The sequence below is a fragment of the Choristoneura fumiferana genome, chromosome 4 (genome assembly GCF_025370935.1).
Source record: "Choristoneura fumiferana chromosome 4, NRCan_CFum_1, whole genome shotgun sequence".
Lineage (NCBI taxonomy): Eukaryota > Metazoa > Arthropoda > Insecta > Lepidoptera > Tortricidae > Choristoneura > Choristoneura fumiferana.
The window spans coordinates 4,340,560-4,359,683 of NC_133475.1; the positions used below are offsets into that span (position 1 = coordinate 4,340,560).

The following is a 19,124-nucleotide window of genomic DNA, read 5'->3' on the forward strand; positions in this document are numbered from 1 at the left end:
TTAAACAACTCACTTGAGTGCTATTCCGGGGACAAACGACTCTATTCGAATGCACTGTAATTACATCTATATATCACTTTGTACACACCAGAGTTTTTCACCCTTTTCCATGACGCGACCCCTTCGACCTAAAACATTTTGCAACCCTACACTTTGAGTGATTCGTTTATGTGAACATAATTTTTTGTTGAAATATCCATAAAATCCATCTTCTAACGGTAAACTACGAACTAAATAGGTATTATGTTAACTACCTACCCGCTCAGACTTCGCACTGATAGACGATTTAAAAAAAAACATTTTTTTTTCATCAAACCCATACGTGTGGGGTGTTTATAGATAAGTCTTTAAAAATGATATTGAGGTTTCTAATATCATTTTTTTCTAAACTTAATAGTTTGCGCGAGAGACACTTCCAAAATGGTAAAATGTGTGTCCCCCCTGTAACTTCTACAATAAGAGAATGATAAAACTAAAAAAATATATGATGTACATTACTATGCAAACTTCCACCGAAAATTGGTTTGAACGAGATCTAGTAAGTAGTTTTTTTTAATAAGTCATAAATCGTAAAGTAAAGGAAACTTTTATATTATGTTACTTGCTGCTACGGAACCCTTCATGGGCAAGTCCGACTCGCACTTGGCGCTTTTTTATGATAACCTAATCCTACTAATATTATAAATGTGAAAGTTTGTGAGTGAGTGAGTGAGTGAGTATGTTTGTTACTTCTTCACGCTGAAACGGCTGGACGGATTTGGATGAAATTTGGCGAAAAGTTAGTTTACAACCTGGATTAAAACATAGGATACTTTTTATTCCGATATTCCCACGGGATAGGGATACAATCTCGAAACAACAACCGCTGGATTTAGAGTCATTAAATTTGGCATGGCTGCTTTAATTTAACGTCAATGTATTGTTAAATACTGTATGCGAGGAATACGATAAAACGTGTAGTAAAAAACGTATTAAAATAGGAAACAAACTATCATTCCATGAATGGGCTACACCCGGAATACGTAGGAGTAGGGACGTCTTATATGATCTTTATGATAAGAAATCGTGTACCACTGATGAACGTTTCCACCAGTATGTCAGGGATTATTCAAAATTATTCAAAATTATATGTAATAAAGCAAAAGCAGCCCGTGTAACTAATAAAATTAAGTCCTCTGATGATAAAATTAAAACAGTTTGGAAAATTATAAATACTGAAACCGGTCGACGTAAGAACGCGGAGTCCTCTATATCGTTAAAGATTAACAACGTATTAGAAACGGACGCGGTTAAAGTAGCTAACGAGTTTAATACCTACTTCTTTAAAATCCCCATCGAAACGACAAAATGTCTCGCGTCTTCCTCAAAGTTAGCTGAATCGCTCTTAAAACAAAATGTATCTATTCCAAACTTAAGTAATTTTAAATTCACGCATGTCTCTCCCTGTGACATCATTAAGACTTTTAGATTATTGAAAGTAAAAAAAACGGAAGACTTGTGGGGCGTCTCAGTTAAGGTTCTACATTCCATTTTAGATGTCGTTGCTCCAACTTTAGCATTTATATTTAATAGCTGTATAGATGAAGGCGTATTTCCAGATTTGATGAAATATAGTAAAGTAGTTCCTATTTTCAAATCAGGTGATAAAGATAATCCCTCTGATTATCGTCCTGTGTCCATCCTATCAGCGTTTAGCAAAATATTCGAAAAAATAATGCTGACGCAAATGATCTCGCATTTTAATACCCATAAAATCATGCATCCACAGCAGTTCGGATTCACAAAAGGCAGGTCTACTACAGACGCGGGTCATAGTTTAGTTAAATTCATATTGCAAGCTTGGGAGGAATCACATGACGCTATAGGTGTATTCTGCGACCTTTCGAAAGCTTTTGATTGTGTGGATCATGATACTTTAATTTGTAAGTTAAATTTTTATGGCATTCGTGGCCTCGCTTTAGAACTCATTAAATCTTACCTCACACAAAGAAAGCAAAAGGTAGCGATTAACGGAACGGTATCGGAGGGATCTGTGGTCGAAATGGGAGTGCCTCAAGGATCCATTCTTGCCCCATTCCTGTATCTTATTTATGTAAATGACCTTACTTATATGGTAAGCCAAAAGTCGGGTATAGTTATGTTTGCTGACGACACGTCTTTACTGTTCAAGGTTAGTAGAAAAGATACCGACTTCATTGAGCCCAATGAAACCCTGTCCGTGATATCCGCATGGTTTGCTGCCAATAATTTGTTACTAAATCCTAAGAAAACTAAATGTATTAAATTCTCGTTGATAAATTCATCTAGCTCGAATTCAGTTTCTAATATAAAGTTAAATGGTCAAACTATTGAATTTGTAAAATCAATAGTATTTTTAGGAATAACGCTCGATTCTAAACTACAGTGGGGACCTCATGTCACAGCAATCGCGGGTAGATTGAGCTCTGCTGCTTTTGCAGTTTGGAAAATACGGCAGCTAACCGATGTGGCGACGGCACGGTTGGTGTATTTTGCTTACTTTAATAGCATTATTTCGTACGGCCTTATTTTATGGGGATCTGCTGCAGACATTGAGTCAATTTTTATCTTACAAAAGAGAGCAATTAGAGCAATTTATAATTTGAAGACGCGTGAATCTTTAAGATCTTTTTTTAAGGAAACAGATATCCTAACCCTGCCGTCGCTTTATGTTTTTGAAATAATCATGTATGTTAGAAAGAACATATGTGATTTTCCCACTAACGTCGATAAGCCAAAGGCTACTAGAAACACAGGGAAGCTTAAAGTTCCATCTTACAGACTGGCTAAAACCAAAAAGTCTTTTCTGGGAAATTGCATACGTTTTTATAATAAAATTCCAAAAAATATTACAAATGAAACGGATACAAAATTCAGATCTATTGTCAAGAAGACATTAATATCAAAGGCGTATTATAAAGTTAATGATTATATCATGGACAGGGATATTTGGAAATAATTCCGATCCGCATTAGCGATCCCTTCAAATAGCGAACCTACTGTGTTAAAAATAAAGTTGTGTTAAATACTTGTGATGTATACATATCATTTAATAATATTGTAAATCTGTTTTAAAAAAAATATATATACCTCGTTGAGTTTCTTGCCGGATTCTTCTCAGCAGAGGTTTTTCCGAACCGGTGGTAGATTTTTTTTGACATTCATAAGTGCTTGTTATAGCCTAAATTGAATAAAGATATTTTGACTTTGACTTTGAATGAAACCACGATGTAATTTTAGGGAATTCCCGAGAGAATTTAATAAAATCCCGGAATTTCAATTCAACTGCTGTACCTAATGATTTACGCGTGCGAAGCCGCGGGTAAACGCTAGTAATATATATATTCACGTAGTAGTTCACTTCTCATATCTAATTGGATTGAGTAAATAAAACAATAATCATTTTACTTTTAGCAATAATTTTTCACTTAATGTAACACTTTATAATATATATTGCTTGACAAATAAAATTTAAAATTTCATTAAAATAATCATTTTATGTTTATACTCTTTTATAATTATGCAGAGTAATGTTATGCTAATTAAATTTATGCCAACATTTTATATCCACATTATGCTCATTTACATTATGCGTATTCAGTTATGCGAATTAATGTTATGCGAAATAATAATTATGCGAAATAACGTTATGCTAATTTTAATTAGGACAATTAATTTATGCGAATTAATATAGATTTCCAACTTCCCCTGCCAGCAGCTAAATTATGCCAGTCGTTTCTGAATACGTCTAAGTCGTCCCGCCACCTCCGTCTCGGTTTGCCACGCCAATAAAAAATATTTACTATGTATTTTGTCGTTTTTTTTCCACAAAACTGGTCTTGTTATTTGCGAACATAACAAAAAAATAATTAATCATACAGGAGCAGCCGTTCAGAAGTGATGTGGTTAAATACATTCTATAATTTATTTTTTATTTGTCTAAGAGATAAGATAGATCAGTGATAACCCAAAGTGATGATGCTCAAAATCTGCGGTAAGGGCAGTAGCGCTCTCCATTGCTAGCTAGGAATTCGATTTGAAGGTTCACTCATCATCATCATCATCATGAGCCGGAAGACGTCGACTGCTGAACAAAGGACTCCCCCTTAGAACGCCACAATGAACAACAACTTAACGGTTACGAAAATTCGTCGAAGAACTAAAGTCACCGACTTAGCTGGAAAAATATGCAAGTTGAAGTTGCAATTGGCGGGCCAAATCGCTCGAAGAACAGATAACCGTTGTGGGCGAAAAGTCCTCAAGTGGCGACCACGAACCGGAAGACAAAGCGTTGGCAGGCCTCCCACCAGTTGGACTGACGACATCGTGAGAGTTGCGGGAAACCGGTGGAAGATTTACTAAAGGTCCTCATGGAGTGTAGCGACTTACAAGATCTCTGAGATCGATAGAGAATGACAAATGCAAAATAATACGTTGTTTTGTGTTGTTTAACTCTGTATTGTACTTATGGGGTATGTGTGTACTCGTTCGTAATAGCAAACTCACTTTACTCCAAACAATAGGTAGGTACTTACACTCAAGCAGAAATACAGAAGAAAGCAATAATAATACAAAACGATGGGAAACACAATAAGCTAAAGTAAACTTTTCTTAGAGAACAAATGTGTCAGTCAGAGACAAATTAACAGATAGTAATTAGCATAACTCGTATAAAGGGAGGTTAACAGTAACGTAAAAATATTATTATTATTCTATTTCGGACGTGACGGCTGTCAATGTATCTTAGAGATTGTCAAACTTTATTTTCTATGATAAAAGTTGTGATATCTCTTGCGGGTTTCGACCCAAGGGTTCAGTAACACTGCTATATACGTTAGAACTTTACGATGTTTTGCACAGAAAGAATCGTAAATGTATAATAAATATGCTCGTACTCCTATTTTATTTGCTCTCGTAGGTGTTTAAGCTTTCTAAACAATTAGATTAACGTTGCAATGAGCTGATGATTTACCTTAGCACCCTTTCAGCGGATTGTAAAGGTAAATAGGTAAGTTTAATCTCCGGGGCAGGTCTTAGTGCACGTACCCGAGTACTAACACCAATAAAGGGAAGTGGTGCTTAGGAACTCGGCTGTTATATTGCGACGTAGTTCCTTCTACTTCTAACATACCTACTCGTACATTCCGCTATGCCATGCTACGAACATTTTTGGCATTTGAAGAGTTGTTAAACTTAAACTTGAATAATACGAGTATTAATAAGTTGATCGTAAAAGATGTTTTTCCAAATCACATTTTTTCTTAATAGGTACACTTCTTTAGAAGGGTTACTTTCCTAAGAACACTGTCTCAAAAAAGAACCGGTCTTGTTCTTGTCGGACTGTGGATTCAAGTCGTTTCCAATCGAAGCAACTGAAGGTCTATGTCCAACAATGTACGTCCTACGGGTGACATGATGATGATGCTAAAACTCGATTATTTTACACCTCCTCCCATTATTACATCTTTACAACAACAGTCTCAATCATCTTGTTTATATGTCACAAATCGCAAGATTATCGTAATGTTTACGTTATTTTTTACCTGACTGCAAGGAGAGGTTTTTGGCGATCCGTATGTAACTGGAATACATGTAATAAGTTGAACTATTATATCCCGAAGAAATTCGAGATTGTGAAGTTACGTCCTGTAGCTAGGGAGCATCTGGCGATATGGTTTGTGCACGGCACTAAAAGTTTAAGAGAGCGCAAGCACAAAACTCAAGTCGGATGGAAACCTATTAACGGAAACCCGTTGCGGTATCTGTCAAAACACATCTGGTAAAAGGATTCCTTGGGATTCAGTTGAAAATTCATCATTTCTAAATCGTTTTTCTTGCTGCAATTATATATATTATCTCTTCTTGCTGGAATTACCTATATAATTAATGAAATAAATATTTAAAAAAATACTTTTTGCCATTTTTCTTGCGGCGCATTCTTCTTGGCAATGATGGTCTTTTAGAAAAAGCTGATAGTTTATAAAATAAGTGACATGGTAAAAGCCCATTGCGGCCTACTTGCAGAATAAACGTTTTGAATGTTGGATTTTTACGCACATATTTTTCAAATAACTATGTTAGTATCTAATATTTATGTAAAGCTTTTATTAATAAAATAAATAATAACCCAACCAACTTAGAAAAGTTGATAACCTCTGATATTGTCAATTCAGGCTTCAAGATATCAAAAACGTCTGAATCAATTTTAATAAAGTTCAGCTAAGAACCATCTCGCTTAAATTAGCTTTCGATTTGAAAAGCCGCATCAAAATCGGATCACTTTTTTACCAGCTACGATGGCACAGACAGATAGTCATTCACGAAAAACTTATAACACCACTCTTTTAGCGCCGGGGGTAAAAAGTAGTCTAATACCGTGTTTTATAAGTCCAATAACTCGTCGAGTTTCTTGCCGGATTCTTCTCAGCAGAGGTTTTTCCGAACCGGTGGTAGATTTTTTTTGACATTCATAAGTGCTTGTTATAGCCTAATTGAATAAAGATATTTTGACTTTGAATTGATTGAGATCTTTGAGTTCACGTTTCGCAGCAGCTTAAAATTTCAGTTTCGTCTATTAGTGGGAAATTCCAGAAGCATCCGTGCAGAAAGCGCAGTGAGTGCAACGTTAAGCCGTGCTCTGGCCCATACGGAATAGAATTTAAACCGAAAGATGAACTGGAGTTGCGGTCCATTTATTGAAATGATAAAATAACTTTAAGCTGCCGCCTACTTTCTACAAAAGCGTAGAAGTGCTCCGAGATTAAGTTGTTAAAGTTTGTGAAGAATGAAGCTTTGTAGCTACCGTTGAAAATGAACTCATATAGAGCTTAAAACGCGTTAGGATTAGGATCTTGTGTCGTGTTTGTGATAGTTTAGTCTGTGGGACATAATGAATTTATGTGCAAATGGAGGATTGTGAATTTCTACATTAAAATACATGTGTCGCGCGGACATAGCTGATTTGTACGTGTAGTTGTGGAGTAGCAAAAAACGTTGTAGTTCTTTGATTCGGACCACATTCGGACCTCCACAAAGTAACGCCTGTTATAAACAAGTTTAGTGTGCCATTTCTCAATATGAGCCTCTTGTGTTAAACTTTCTTTTGAATGATTCTTCTCGCAGTAAAATAAAAACTTTTCCATGGAAATCCATCCAGCAATATCTGATAAAATAATAAAACAGCAATATGATTTCTATTAAACGTGCAAGTATTTATTTCATAAATGCATTGGCAAATAGAGGACGACGCTTCAAGAAGCAGCGACTGAACGGAAAAGAACGAGTGTAAAGTATATCTCTTTATTTTTATTACTATGCACTGAAACTCGGTTTAATATCCAAATATTAAAAGTTCGTGCACAATTTTTCATAAAGCCTCCCTTCTTTTAGAAAGTAAGAAAGAAAGATAATACATTTATTCGTGACATTGACTAAAATACAATTACAGAAATGAAAAAATCCAGTGTCGTAATCCTCATTGCTGAGGGTCGTGATCTTCATGAAACATTTTCTGTACAATCGCTCTCCTTTGGCACGGTCTTCGGCAGTGTGTATGGCTTCGTGGACGTTTGTACCCATGTTGTCGCAGATCTGATCTGTCCAGCGCATGGAGCTCCTTCCCCTTGGTCGCTTGCCCTGAACCTTCCGTCATTAGGATTTCTTCTTGCAATGACCGATTTTTTTTATTCGACTGTATGGCAAACGAGCAAGTGAGTCTCCTAAAGGTAAGAGATCACCACCGCCCATAAACATCTGCAACACCCTGGTGTTGCCGCCCCCCCCCTGGGTATTGCAGATGCGATGCCGTCCTAGAGGCCTAAGATGGGATACCTCAAGTGCCAGTAATTTCACCGGCTGTCTTACTCTCCACGCCGCAACACAACAGTGTAAACACTGCTGCTTCACGGCAGGATTAGCGAGCAAGATGATGGTAGCAATCCGGGCGGACCTTGCACAAGGTTTAATTTGAAAGGGAAGGGAAGGATTAATTTAAAAGGGTTCACAGTTTAATTAACTATTAACTCATATTACAAAAGCTACTGAATAAATAAAATATTCCCTCAAACTAGAAAGGCTTTAGCCATTACAGAAATACGACGTATAAGTGGCAGCCCAATTTACACGAAGCGGTAATACTGGTGCTTTTATAAACTGTCAGAGCAACGCGTTTGTAGGCATAAATTCAAACTAATAACAGTTTGTTAGTCGAAAAAACCGGCCAAGAGCGTGTCGGACACGCCCAAAATAGGATTCCGTAGCCATTACGAAAAAAATAACAAATATTTTTTTAAGGATTTTTAAGTATTTTATACGAAATCTTCCAAGTTTAGGTATATTTTACACCTTAGGCTGCTATTTACCCTTAAACTACTATTAATTCTAAAGAAAACTTAGCCGTTATAGTTTTTCTTGAAAGTTCGACATACTTACTGCCATCCTGAATTTTTTCAAATTTTTTCACCCACTGGTTTAGATTTTAGAGGCCCCCCCCTAGAGGGACGCCCTATTTTAATGAAAATTTGCACTTTAAAGTTGAATATTTCGCAAATATATCACTGAATCGAAAAATCGTCTTTGCAAACCCCTAATGGTTTTAAAAGACCTATCCAACGATACCCCACACTATAGGGCTCGATGAGAAAAAAAAAAATCACCCCCACTTTACGTCTAGGGGAGGTACCCTAAAAAATTTTTTTTTGATTTTTTTATTGTAATATTTTGTCGGCATAGTTTACCTATATATTCGTGCAAAATTACAGCTTTTTAGCATTGATAGTCCCTGAGCAAAGCCGCGGACGGACAGACAGACAGACAGACAGACATGGCGAAACTATAAGGGTTCCATTTTTGCCATTTTGGCTCCGGAACCCTATAAAGGTACGTGGACTAAATAAAATAGAGATAGGAATGCTAAAAATACTAGGTATTTGCTTCGTTTCGTTATCACATAAGTATGTGTAAATTCGTGCAATATTTTGGAGGAAGTTAAAAGTTGGCCCAATGGTTTATATATGTCGGCAGCCGATCGTAAAATCCGCCAGATCACGAAATTCCTAGGAATATCGTGAAATGGCGCTATTTCATGAATTGGCTAAAGGACATCCGCCATATCGTTCAATACTCACCGTTTAACGATTTGTCTAGTGACTTTTAGGCAGATCATGAAATTCCTAGGCATATCACGAATCGTCGCCATTTCATGATTTGGCTAGTTTAGGCAGATCATGAAATTCCTAGGCATATCATTAAACGCCGCCATATCGGTTCTGGCACATCGCCGGCCGCTGCCGCGGCACGCTCGCTTCGCTCGCTCGGCTCGTGCGTAGTGGTCACAATTCATACTAACCACTCCTCGCTTCGCTCGTCGTACCTAAATTTTTCTTTTTTTCAGCATATCACGATGTGCCCGGTATAAAGCTAGGAATATCGACGAATGCATTGCTCTAATCGATCTGCCGTATTGTTTCTCAGGCACATCATGATATACCTGGCCAACTTTTAGCCATATCATGAAATGGCGCCATTTCATGATGTGCCTAGGAATTTCGTGATCTGGCGGATTTTACGATCGGCCGCCGACATATACAACAATACTTACTGTACTGAACTGACCCAAGAAATAGAGTTGTATCAGATATTGGAGCTAACACCTTGACAATAATGGGACGGGCTGCCGAATGCACGCATAACGATGGGCGCAAATCTCTACTAATTGGGTTTCCGTATCTACATATTCTTATAATACTCTGAAATAAGATGGCAGATAATAATAATAATAGTAATTTTATTCAGTAACCATTGCATATTACATAGATTAGTGGCTGGAGCCTCTTTTTAGGTAAAAATATACCTGTGATAAGAGCTTCAGCTGATCTTTAAAAGTAGCTACAGTTACTATTAATATCTAAATACGTGAATTTAATTGAATAAAGGCAGATAGTGTCTCTTACGAGTAAACAATTGAAGAGCAGTCGAATAGGTAACGAAGGATTATAAACTTTTAATAAACTAACTTTCTGCCCTAGACACGTAAAGCTTCTGTTACCAGCATTAACTTTCAACTCAGTCTTACGAGTTCAGCAAAATTTCAGTAAAGTGAAAGATTTTACACAACGAATTGCACAATCGTTGTTATTGAAACATCTCAATCGAAACTTAGGGATCAAGTTTACGTAAACAACCATAACTTCTTAATCCGATTAACTAAAAGTTCAGAAGCAATCGAACCCTCTCTGTAGTATATGAATGGAATAAATATCTGAAACCGAAACTGATACCGTATTTCGGTTTCCATTTACGCCGAAACAGAAACCAGATTTTTTTAACTTATTTAAAGTTTTTGTTGATAGGCGCCCGTTTATGTTAAGAGCGTTTATATTATCCTACCTGCTGACCGGGCAACGTTGCATTTCTGTTATTTTTTCTCGATTATTCCATAAAAATGAACAAATGTTTATTAACGGATTTTAAAGAAAACAAAAGTCTATCACGAATAATTATTGGAGTAGACACATTACCTTATATGTATATTAAGAACAGAACAGACCACATTTTTAATAATCGAGGAAAAGTAACAAAAAGGCAACGTTGCCAGCTCAGCAAGTATAACCGCTTATTAAGCGCACTGCACTGCACTGTTGCACTGTTGTGTTTCGGCGTGGAGAGTAAGACAGCCGGTGAAATTACTGGCACGTGAGGTATCCCATCTTAGGCCTCTAGGTTGGCAACGCGTCTGCAGTACCCCTGGTGTTGCAGATGTTTATGGGCGGTGGTGATCTCTTACCATCAGGAGACCACTTGCTCGTTTGCCATCCAGTCAAATAAAAAAAAAAAAAAAAAACCGATTCGCAGGCGATTTATAAAGAAAAATTATTCCTCAAAATTTGTTTGGTACGACTAGCTCTAAAAAACCTGCTAGTCTACAGAAATGCGAGTATCTGTATCTTATAGGTATATTTAAACGAGCAATTCTTGTATAATTATTTATTTATTTAGCCTAGTCCTTCGACCATGTCCTCTTTAACAGAGGATCGTGGGTTCGAACCCCGGCCCGCACCCCTGAATTGCATTTTCAAATTTACTACCAGCTTTACGGTGAAGGAAAACATCGTGAGGAAACCTACACAAATCTGCGAAGAAATTCAATGGTGTGTGTGAATTTCCCAATCCGCACTGGGCCCGCGTAGGAACTACGACCCAAGCCCTCTTATTTTGAGAGGAGGCCTGTGCCCAGCAGTAGGACTTATATAGGCTGGAATGATGATAATTTCGAAGATCTCGGAAATGGCTCTAACGATATCAATTATTTTATTTCAATACTTAACCAAAAAAACGATTTAGTCAAAAAAGAACTGTGAGCAAAGCGCGGTCGCCTAAGCACTTGTATTTAATGACGAATACACATAAGCCACGAAACCAATTTATGTTTCGGCCTTAGTTTCGCCAATTTTCCGCCGTAACCGAAACCGAATATTCGCTCGGGCACGACCTGTCAGAGATCTCCGGGACTTGTTAAGAGTCCGCAGCAAGTAGCGCTCAACTCCGCGTTGAGATCACGCGCTAACGCTTTAAAATGTTGTTGTTTCACCTAGAGTAAGACAGGGCGCTAGAAAGAAAGCAAGAGCGCGCTAGCGGGAAGGCGGAGCTAGAGACATGTCACAGTAACAATATTGCAGTAAAATATCTTCATACAATGGTGAAATTATTGCAGTATCTAAGTAGAATATAACAGTAGAACATCTCCAGACCAAGATTATAATATATACAGCGCGGGAGGGCAGCTACCGGCTAGGATATTATTTGGCGTTCCAAAAACGTAAATGTACATTACACTACACATTACGCTGTAAAACTTTTTTACTGCCCATGGTGAGTACACAATTTTACGTCTTCACCTTGCCAGAAAGTGGGTTTTACCATACGCATAGCGGGCGGTAAAACTCACATTATGGCCAGGTGTGGCGTAATAGTACATTATGTCTTAAGGGCGGTTAATAAGAAATTACGAACGAGAGTATTAGAAGCTCAAAGTCAAAGACTGAGGACTAGGTCGATGTTCATAATTATAGTACCGCCCGTGCGACTTACAATGTTTTCATCACATTTGCGAGTAAAATTGTATATGTGTAAAAGAAAAATATTATTGTTACAAAAATTGCCGATACCGCTGGTGCAGTTCTTGGCAGCGCCAGCTACCAGCCGCCCTCCGCCTCCCGCAGCATGTGCCTGACATGCGTGCACGAGGTCCTCCTGCTAGTCGTGCAGAACCTGCGCGCGCAGCAGTATTAGTACGCGCAACAACTCATAACGCCAAAAAAAGGCCCTTAGGTTTTATTAAGGACTGCAACCAAGTTAGCCTGCAGCTTACGACACTGTTTACGAGCAAGTGTGATGAAATAGTATATTGTACAACAAAAGCATAAAACGAGCAATTTTACCCGAGACGTTCATATAGCCACCCGAGCCACGGCGAGGGTGGATAGAAACGTCGAGGGGAAAATGGGCTCAATGCTAGAGTTTTACACTCTGCTTTTCACTTCGCTTGCGAAGAAATGAAATAGCAATAGTAAAAATAAATGTTCACTTATTTTGTACCTTTTATTTTTCATGCTTTACTATATTAGTTTTATTGATTTATTTTCATCGATTTGATTGATTTTTAGGTGTAAAAAAATAAAAAAATATGTAGAAACTCTTTTGTTTGTGGTTTCACACCTTGATTGCCTTGACCTTAGACGAAGATTCTACTTTATGCACTAGAGCATAAAAAGTTATTGTATGTTGCCTAGATGCAGCATGAACACGCACTTTACGAGCATGAGAAGTGAAATAGTCGATTGTACAACAAGAGCATAAAACGAGCCATTTTACGACGTTTACGATTTTAAGACGTTCGTTCCGGTACGGCGAGGGTGGATAGACACGTCGAGGGAAAAATGGGTTTAATGCTCGAGTTTTACACTGCTTTTTACTTCGATTAATTCGAGGAAATAGCAACAGTGGAAACAATGGTTCACTTACTATGTTTCTTTTATTTTTCATGAATTACTATATACATAATTCTATTTTTTTATTTTATTGATTTATTTTGATTGATTTGGTTAATTTTTAGTTTTATATAAATAAATAAAAAAGTTAAAAACTTTCTGTTTGTGGCTGGTTGACACCTGATTAGCTTGGTCTTAGACAAAGATTTTATTTTATGCACTAGAGCATAAAAAGTCATTTTATGTCGCTTAATCTCAGCATAAAAACGAACTTTACGAGCATGAGAAGTGAAAAGTATAATATCTATAGACTACAACATCAACTTGATTGGACACATTGAAGATTGGGTGTATTGAATAAAATAAAAAAAGTCATACAATATTGTGTTTTATTTTTTAATACATACAAGTATGAAAATTCGCTTATTTTTAAGAACTCTCTCGTATCGGTAACTTTCTAGGTAGACGCGGATCTATAATTTCAGGTAGTATGCATTCCATGTAAAATTTTCTCAATTTATTTAATATGCTCTCCCAGAATCCTGTATCCTTTTCGATTTTTTCGAATAATATGCCTTTTGGAGTCCACACCACGAAGATACAGTATCTTTTTTTTGTAATATTTAACTGACCTTGTACTTGATAAAAGTAGTTGTGATTTTGCTTCAGTTTTATTTTCTGAGGATCACTTTCGTCCAACACACAGAAAGTAATTTTTTTCTTTAAAATAGCTTCTGTTGGCGTCATATTTGCCGCCGAAGCTGGGCATTTGATCTCCACAATTGTTTCTTCGTCTATGACTCCGTCGGGACTCGCGCCTAAATACTGGTGTTCCTCGAGGATGTATAACCCACAAGGTGATACTTGCACTCCTAGTGCAGCTTCAGTCTCTTTTAAAGCGATGGGCTCATTCTCATTGCCGTATCTAGTAGCATCGCTACCTTTAAAATTGCTATATAAGAGTGTTTTTATAATATTTTTACACGACGTGGCAGCTCTTCTCTTACATATTTGACCAAACACTGACGCAGTAAGGCGTATTTTTCGTTGTTTGATCCATTCAGGGTTCGTTGCCTGCCCAACGGTATCTTTTTGGATATTTTCAAGTTCTATTTTACTTTTTGAAAAGTCTGCTAAGAGTGCTTGTTTTCTTTTTTCGTAGTGCTCAACTTCCATATCTGGTTCTTTTTCGATATCACCGTAATGTTCATCGGGTCCTGCGATACGTTTTCTTCGTTTTGATTTTTTGTCTTGGCTTGATTTTCTTTTCGCCTTTTCTGCCTGCCTCTTCTCATACTTCTGCGTGTAAGTCCCCAGTTCTTCATTTTTTGTTAATACTTTACTCATGGTTGCTACAAGACTCCCGGTGTTTCTTTTTGTAGCAGCTGCGTAGCAACGGGACTCATAAGATCCACGAAGGGAGTAATTTATTCGTTTGCCTCCTATAAATTTTGCGATTAGTGCATTAAACTGCTCAACAATATTGTTTGTTTGCCCCATAAGGAGACTTTCGGCATTGTTTAAAATAGGACTTATAGCGGTGTATATGTCATACCACAAGCCACAATCTTTCATTTGGCCTATGAAGTTTTCTTCGCCTGGTTTCGGGCCATTACAAAAATATGTTTTGCAGTTGGCATGCTCACCAAAAACGTGGCAAGGCCCGTTTCGTAGGTCTTTTTTTAATTCATTTACTTTCTCAGTAAAAGTTTTCCCTTCCATTTTCGAAGAAAAGTCTATTGCTCCTTTAATTGCCTTTCGTAGTCGCAATATGTTATCATTTAGGCATTTCCTCATGATAATAGGGACAGGTCCTTGTTTATTTTCAGTTTTTTTTGTCAAATTTCTCAATTTAGTGCAATAATTTCGTAATAAATGATTACTGCATTCTATTTTGTGTATAGCAGTGGAGTGGCCATATGGCAATGCTTCGTTTAAAGCACTCATGACACTGCTATCGCCATCACCAATAAGTTTGGTGTATTTCAAGCCATGCATATTTATGCTGCATTTAAAACCTTCTACTACACCGTCGGCTTCCATTGCTGTGGAGCTACCAGACCAGTTTTTAAAACATTTATGTTTCTTGACCTCAATCTTTTTATTACTTGCAACAGCGCATACAGAGCAATAAGAATTCCGTATTCCTAAAAAGAGAACCTTTTTAGTTTCATACCCAATAATGCACGCTACCCCGGATAATGAATTATAATTGCTGGTACGATATGATCTTTTTCCCCACGATGCGTCCGCTACTACTGTGATGTAGGGAACGCCATCAGCGTCTACGTTTCCTTTTTCAATTGCCATTTGTTTTTCTTCGAGTCCTGCCTCAAACATGCTCTTCAAAGAGATATCTTTTAAAACATCCCCAAGCAACAAATTCTCTTTCCCAAATGTTTTCTCCGCTATACATGGCATATCTAAATGAGCGCAAAGCTCATCTAATTGGGAAAAGCCACTACCCGAACATACGACTGCTTGAACAACATTTTTATTAATTTTAGACTCTAGTTTTTCATTATTAAATGCTTCTTTTTTGCCACACATTTTGCATTTGAAAAGAAAAGTTGACTGGAATCCGATTCTCGACTCCTTCACAAAATCCATATCTTTAAAGCTGCAATTAAATGGACTATGATCCACAGCCTTCATTTGTTCAAATAAATATTGAACATTGAAAATTCGTCGACCTGTCATTTTACGTACGACTTCCTCATTGCTATCATGATCAAGTTCAATTTGTAATGATGGTGTCGAGGACGGAGTACTCGGACTCAAATTTCTGAAAGGAAAAAAAAAGTTACGTTATATTTATACCATGCAAGGTTAAATCAGAGTATACGGTGAAATAAAAATATTTGATACTGCATTATGAGGCGTACACTACTACAGAAAACTTCTAACGCCGGTGACGCTATGCAAAAAATACGTTTCGATTTTCGGTGCCATATTGTGCGCGCGACTACATTTTTAATACAAGCTTTTTGCTGACTGTACTTGCATTTTCATCCAAACTACTTTTCCGTACCAAATGTGGAAGAAGTGGGTCAAATTCAACTCGCAAGATTTTACCTGCACATACATTCATAGGTACATACATTGCAACTATTGCAAGGTAAAAGCTTGTAAAAATAATAATAAAAACACCAACCTGCTAAAATTTTGAAATTGAGGCGGAGGATCGGTATTGTTATCACTATCAGACTGCTCACTGGCATGCTCTCCGGTGCCAAGCGTACTGCACATGTAAAAAATACATACATAGTGAAATGACGTCAGTCGCCATTAGTCAAAGTAATAACAGAGACTACCAGAGGTAATACTTCGTTCGTAATACCTTACTTATCGCCCTTAATGAACAATGGGATATTATAGTGCTATGACCTGTATAAGTGAAATAACAGAAGTGCGGTGTACATCGATCAAGATAATAAACTGAAATCATCTTTAATAGCCGTGTCAATATAGGTACGAGTAGGTACTAGTCTCAGTGCAGTTGCAGTCAAGAGCGAAAATAAAACTACAAGTGAAAAACGTAAGTAGCTGTGAAATAAGTTTTTGGTAAAAAAAAAAATCTGTTCAAGCTTTTTTTTTTGCTGACTGTACTTTTTGTCGACTTTACTAGCATTGTTACCTATTAAACTACATCATACGAAATTTCAAGTCGATGCCATTAACCGTTGAAGAATTCCGTCCTGCGGAGACGATCCTGGCCGGACTACCAGGATGTCAGCTACCAGATTATTGTATTGTCACGCAATTCACATAAGTATACCAAATTTCAAGTCAATTCGACCACTGAAACTGAGTCAAATTCAACTCGCAGGATTTGAGCCTCACATACATACATACGAGTACATAGGTACATACATTGCAAGTTAAATAAAAGATTGTAAACTAGTAAAAATAATAATAAAAACACTAACCTGCTTAAATTTAGAGGTTGAGGTGGAGGATCGGTATTGTTATCACTATCAGACTGCTCACTGGCATGCTCTCCGGTGCCAAGCGTACTGCACATGTGAAAAATACATACATGGTGAAATGACGTCAGTCGCCATTAGTCAAAGTAATAACAGAGACTACCAGAGGTAATACTTCGTTCGTAATACCTTACTTACCGCCCTAATACACAATGTGCTATTACAGTGCTATGACCTGTATAAGTGAAATAACAAGTTTGTGTGGTGTACCTACGTCGTACAAAAATAATAAATAAAGGTACGAGTACGAAAATTCATTTTTAATACAAGCTTTTTTGCTGACTGTACTTTTTGTCGACTTTACTAGCATTGTTACCCAAACTACATTTATTTTGTACCTATACCAAAAACAAGTCGATAACATTGTAACAGTTGAAGAGTTCCGTCCTTCGGAGACGATTCTGGCCGGACTACCAGGATGTCAGCTACCAGATTATTGTATTGTCACGCAATTTACATAATTATGCAAAATTTCAAGTCAATCCGACTGCTAGAAGTTGGTCGAATGCAAGATTTGATTACAGACAAATATCGGGACAGGTGAAACTAAATAAAAGCTTGTAATAGAGGACAAGGAAGAAAAATCTTACGCTACTGTCCTAGTTATAACTTACCTATTAGGATTAATGTTTTCTTTTTTATGACGAGCCGGTCCTTTTTTTTTCCTACGAGCCGATAACCATAATCTTGTCTTCGATGATCTTTTCACTTCTGGAAACAAGAACATTAATAATTATTTTTTATGGGAGCGCCATAGTTCGCATAGGTACTCTTTTCTCTTTTCTAGTAAAACCATAATTATTTTTTGTCCAAATCATCGTTTGTCAGTATGCGAGCCGATATATGGACCCATTTTTTATAAGTACTTGGTAATATTGACTAAAATGCATCTAGGTAGGTACTTACCCTGTTTATCCATTTTTGTAACATAAAAATGCAAAGTCCATATAAGAAAGCCAAGGTCGTCGAACAGTATGTGCACACACACCACCAGTATCACCAAGAAATATCAAATCCGTTATCAGTCCAAGTCGTAAGTAGTTAGATCGCGTTTATGATACGAAGAGAATTCACCAAAATAATATTACGTAACTCTCGCGCACAGCTGACGAGTCACTACTAACGAGCGACGCACGCACACGCAGGGCCAGCGTAAACCAAGGACAAAGGGCGGCGCGTACCGCCCTCCCCCGTACCGTTCCCCCGCGCTAGAGTGATTCGCTGCAGATTCGCATAAAAAATGTATAGTTTTTTTACTGATTTTCGTAGTTTCGTTCTCATTTGAAAACCACAAAATCATTTCGGAAAAATGCTTTTTCTTATGAAACTACATAGTTTAGTCGATGCCGGAAATAGGTTTTGACTTCAATCTGAACTATATTTTGGCCGTAGTATTTAACCGAACTGCACAGGGTTTTTGGCTCTTAAAATGCAAAACTTGTACTCGTTCTATTTTCTTTGTAATACCATTTCAAGAGTCATAAACTAATTTCAGGCCTAGATATGCCTTATCTCATTGTATTTACAAAAAATCATGATGATGCTACTTGTTATTTTAAAATAAGGACGTAACTACGATTTGTATGGAGAATCAAGCTTGCTGCGGACTCTTAATACTCAGTGCCAATTTACCTTTCCGAAAAGCAAATTTTACGAGACAAATCTTTTTTGCTCGGTGCGCCGTAAAATTAGATGTTGCTTTCTGTTTTTTAATTGGGCAGTTATTTATTTAGATTTATTGACGTTCTTTAATAATCGTGGCCTAAATAAGATGCAAATTTAAACGAAAACAAGCTTGAGCTCATTACAAAACTCTCGCCTGCTTACCTAATGGAATTTCTGAACAAGAAAACACTCTTTAATAGGCTAATTCGAATTTAACTAGGGCTTCTAGATTTAAAGAAAATTTAGGCGAGTTTATCATTTATATTACATCTAAGTTGAAGTCGGTTAGAAAATACTTAAATTGAACTTGGCTTGACATGGTACGCGTGTCTAAATGAGATCAAATTTAAGTTTAATAATTTATTGTTTTAGGAGTTACTTGCGGAGCTTATGTCAACGAACTACCTACACTATGAGTTTTATTATGCCCTTGCCCTTAAAATCATTAATTATTGTACCAACCATCTGT

At 37.1% G+C, this 19,124-nt stretch overlaps 1 protein-coding gene across 1 annotated transcript in view; it reads right to left on the minus strand.

Annotated features, from left to right (window-relative positions):
* LOC141427155 (uncharacterized) overlaps nt 1-18,595 on the minus strand; it is a 44,491-nt gene extending 25,896 nt beyond the window's left edge. The window contains exons 1-4 of the mRNA XM_074086389.1: nt 17,897-18,595; nt 17,605-17,701; nt 16,934-17,020; nt 16,159-16,245 (exon numbers count right to left, since the gene is read on the minus strand). Of these exons, the coding sequence (XP_073942490.1) occupies nt 16,159-16,245; nt 16,934-17,020; nt 17,605-17,701; nt 17,897-17,909 (284 nt within the window). The 5' untranslated portion in view covers nt 17,910-18,595. The remainder of the gene's footprint in view (nt 1-16,158; nt 16,246-16,933; nt 17,021-17,604; nt 17,702-17,896) is intronic.
* Nucleotides 18,596-19,124: the final 529 nt, after the last annotated feature.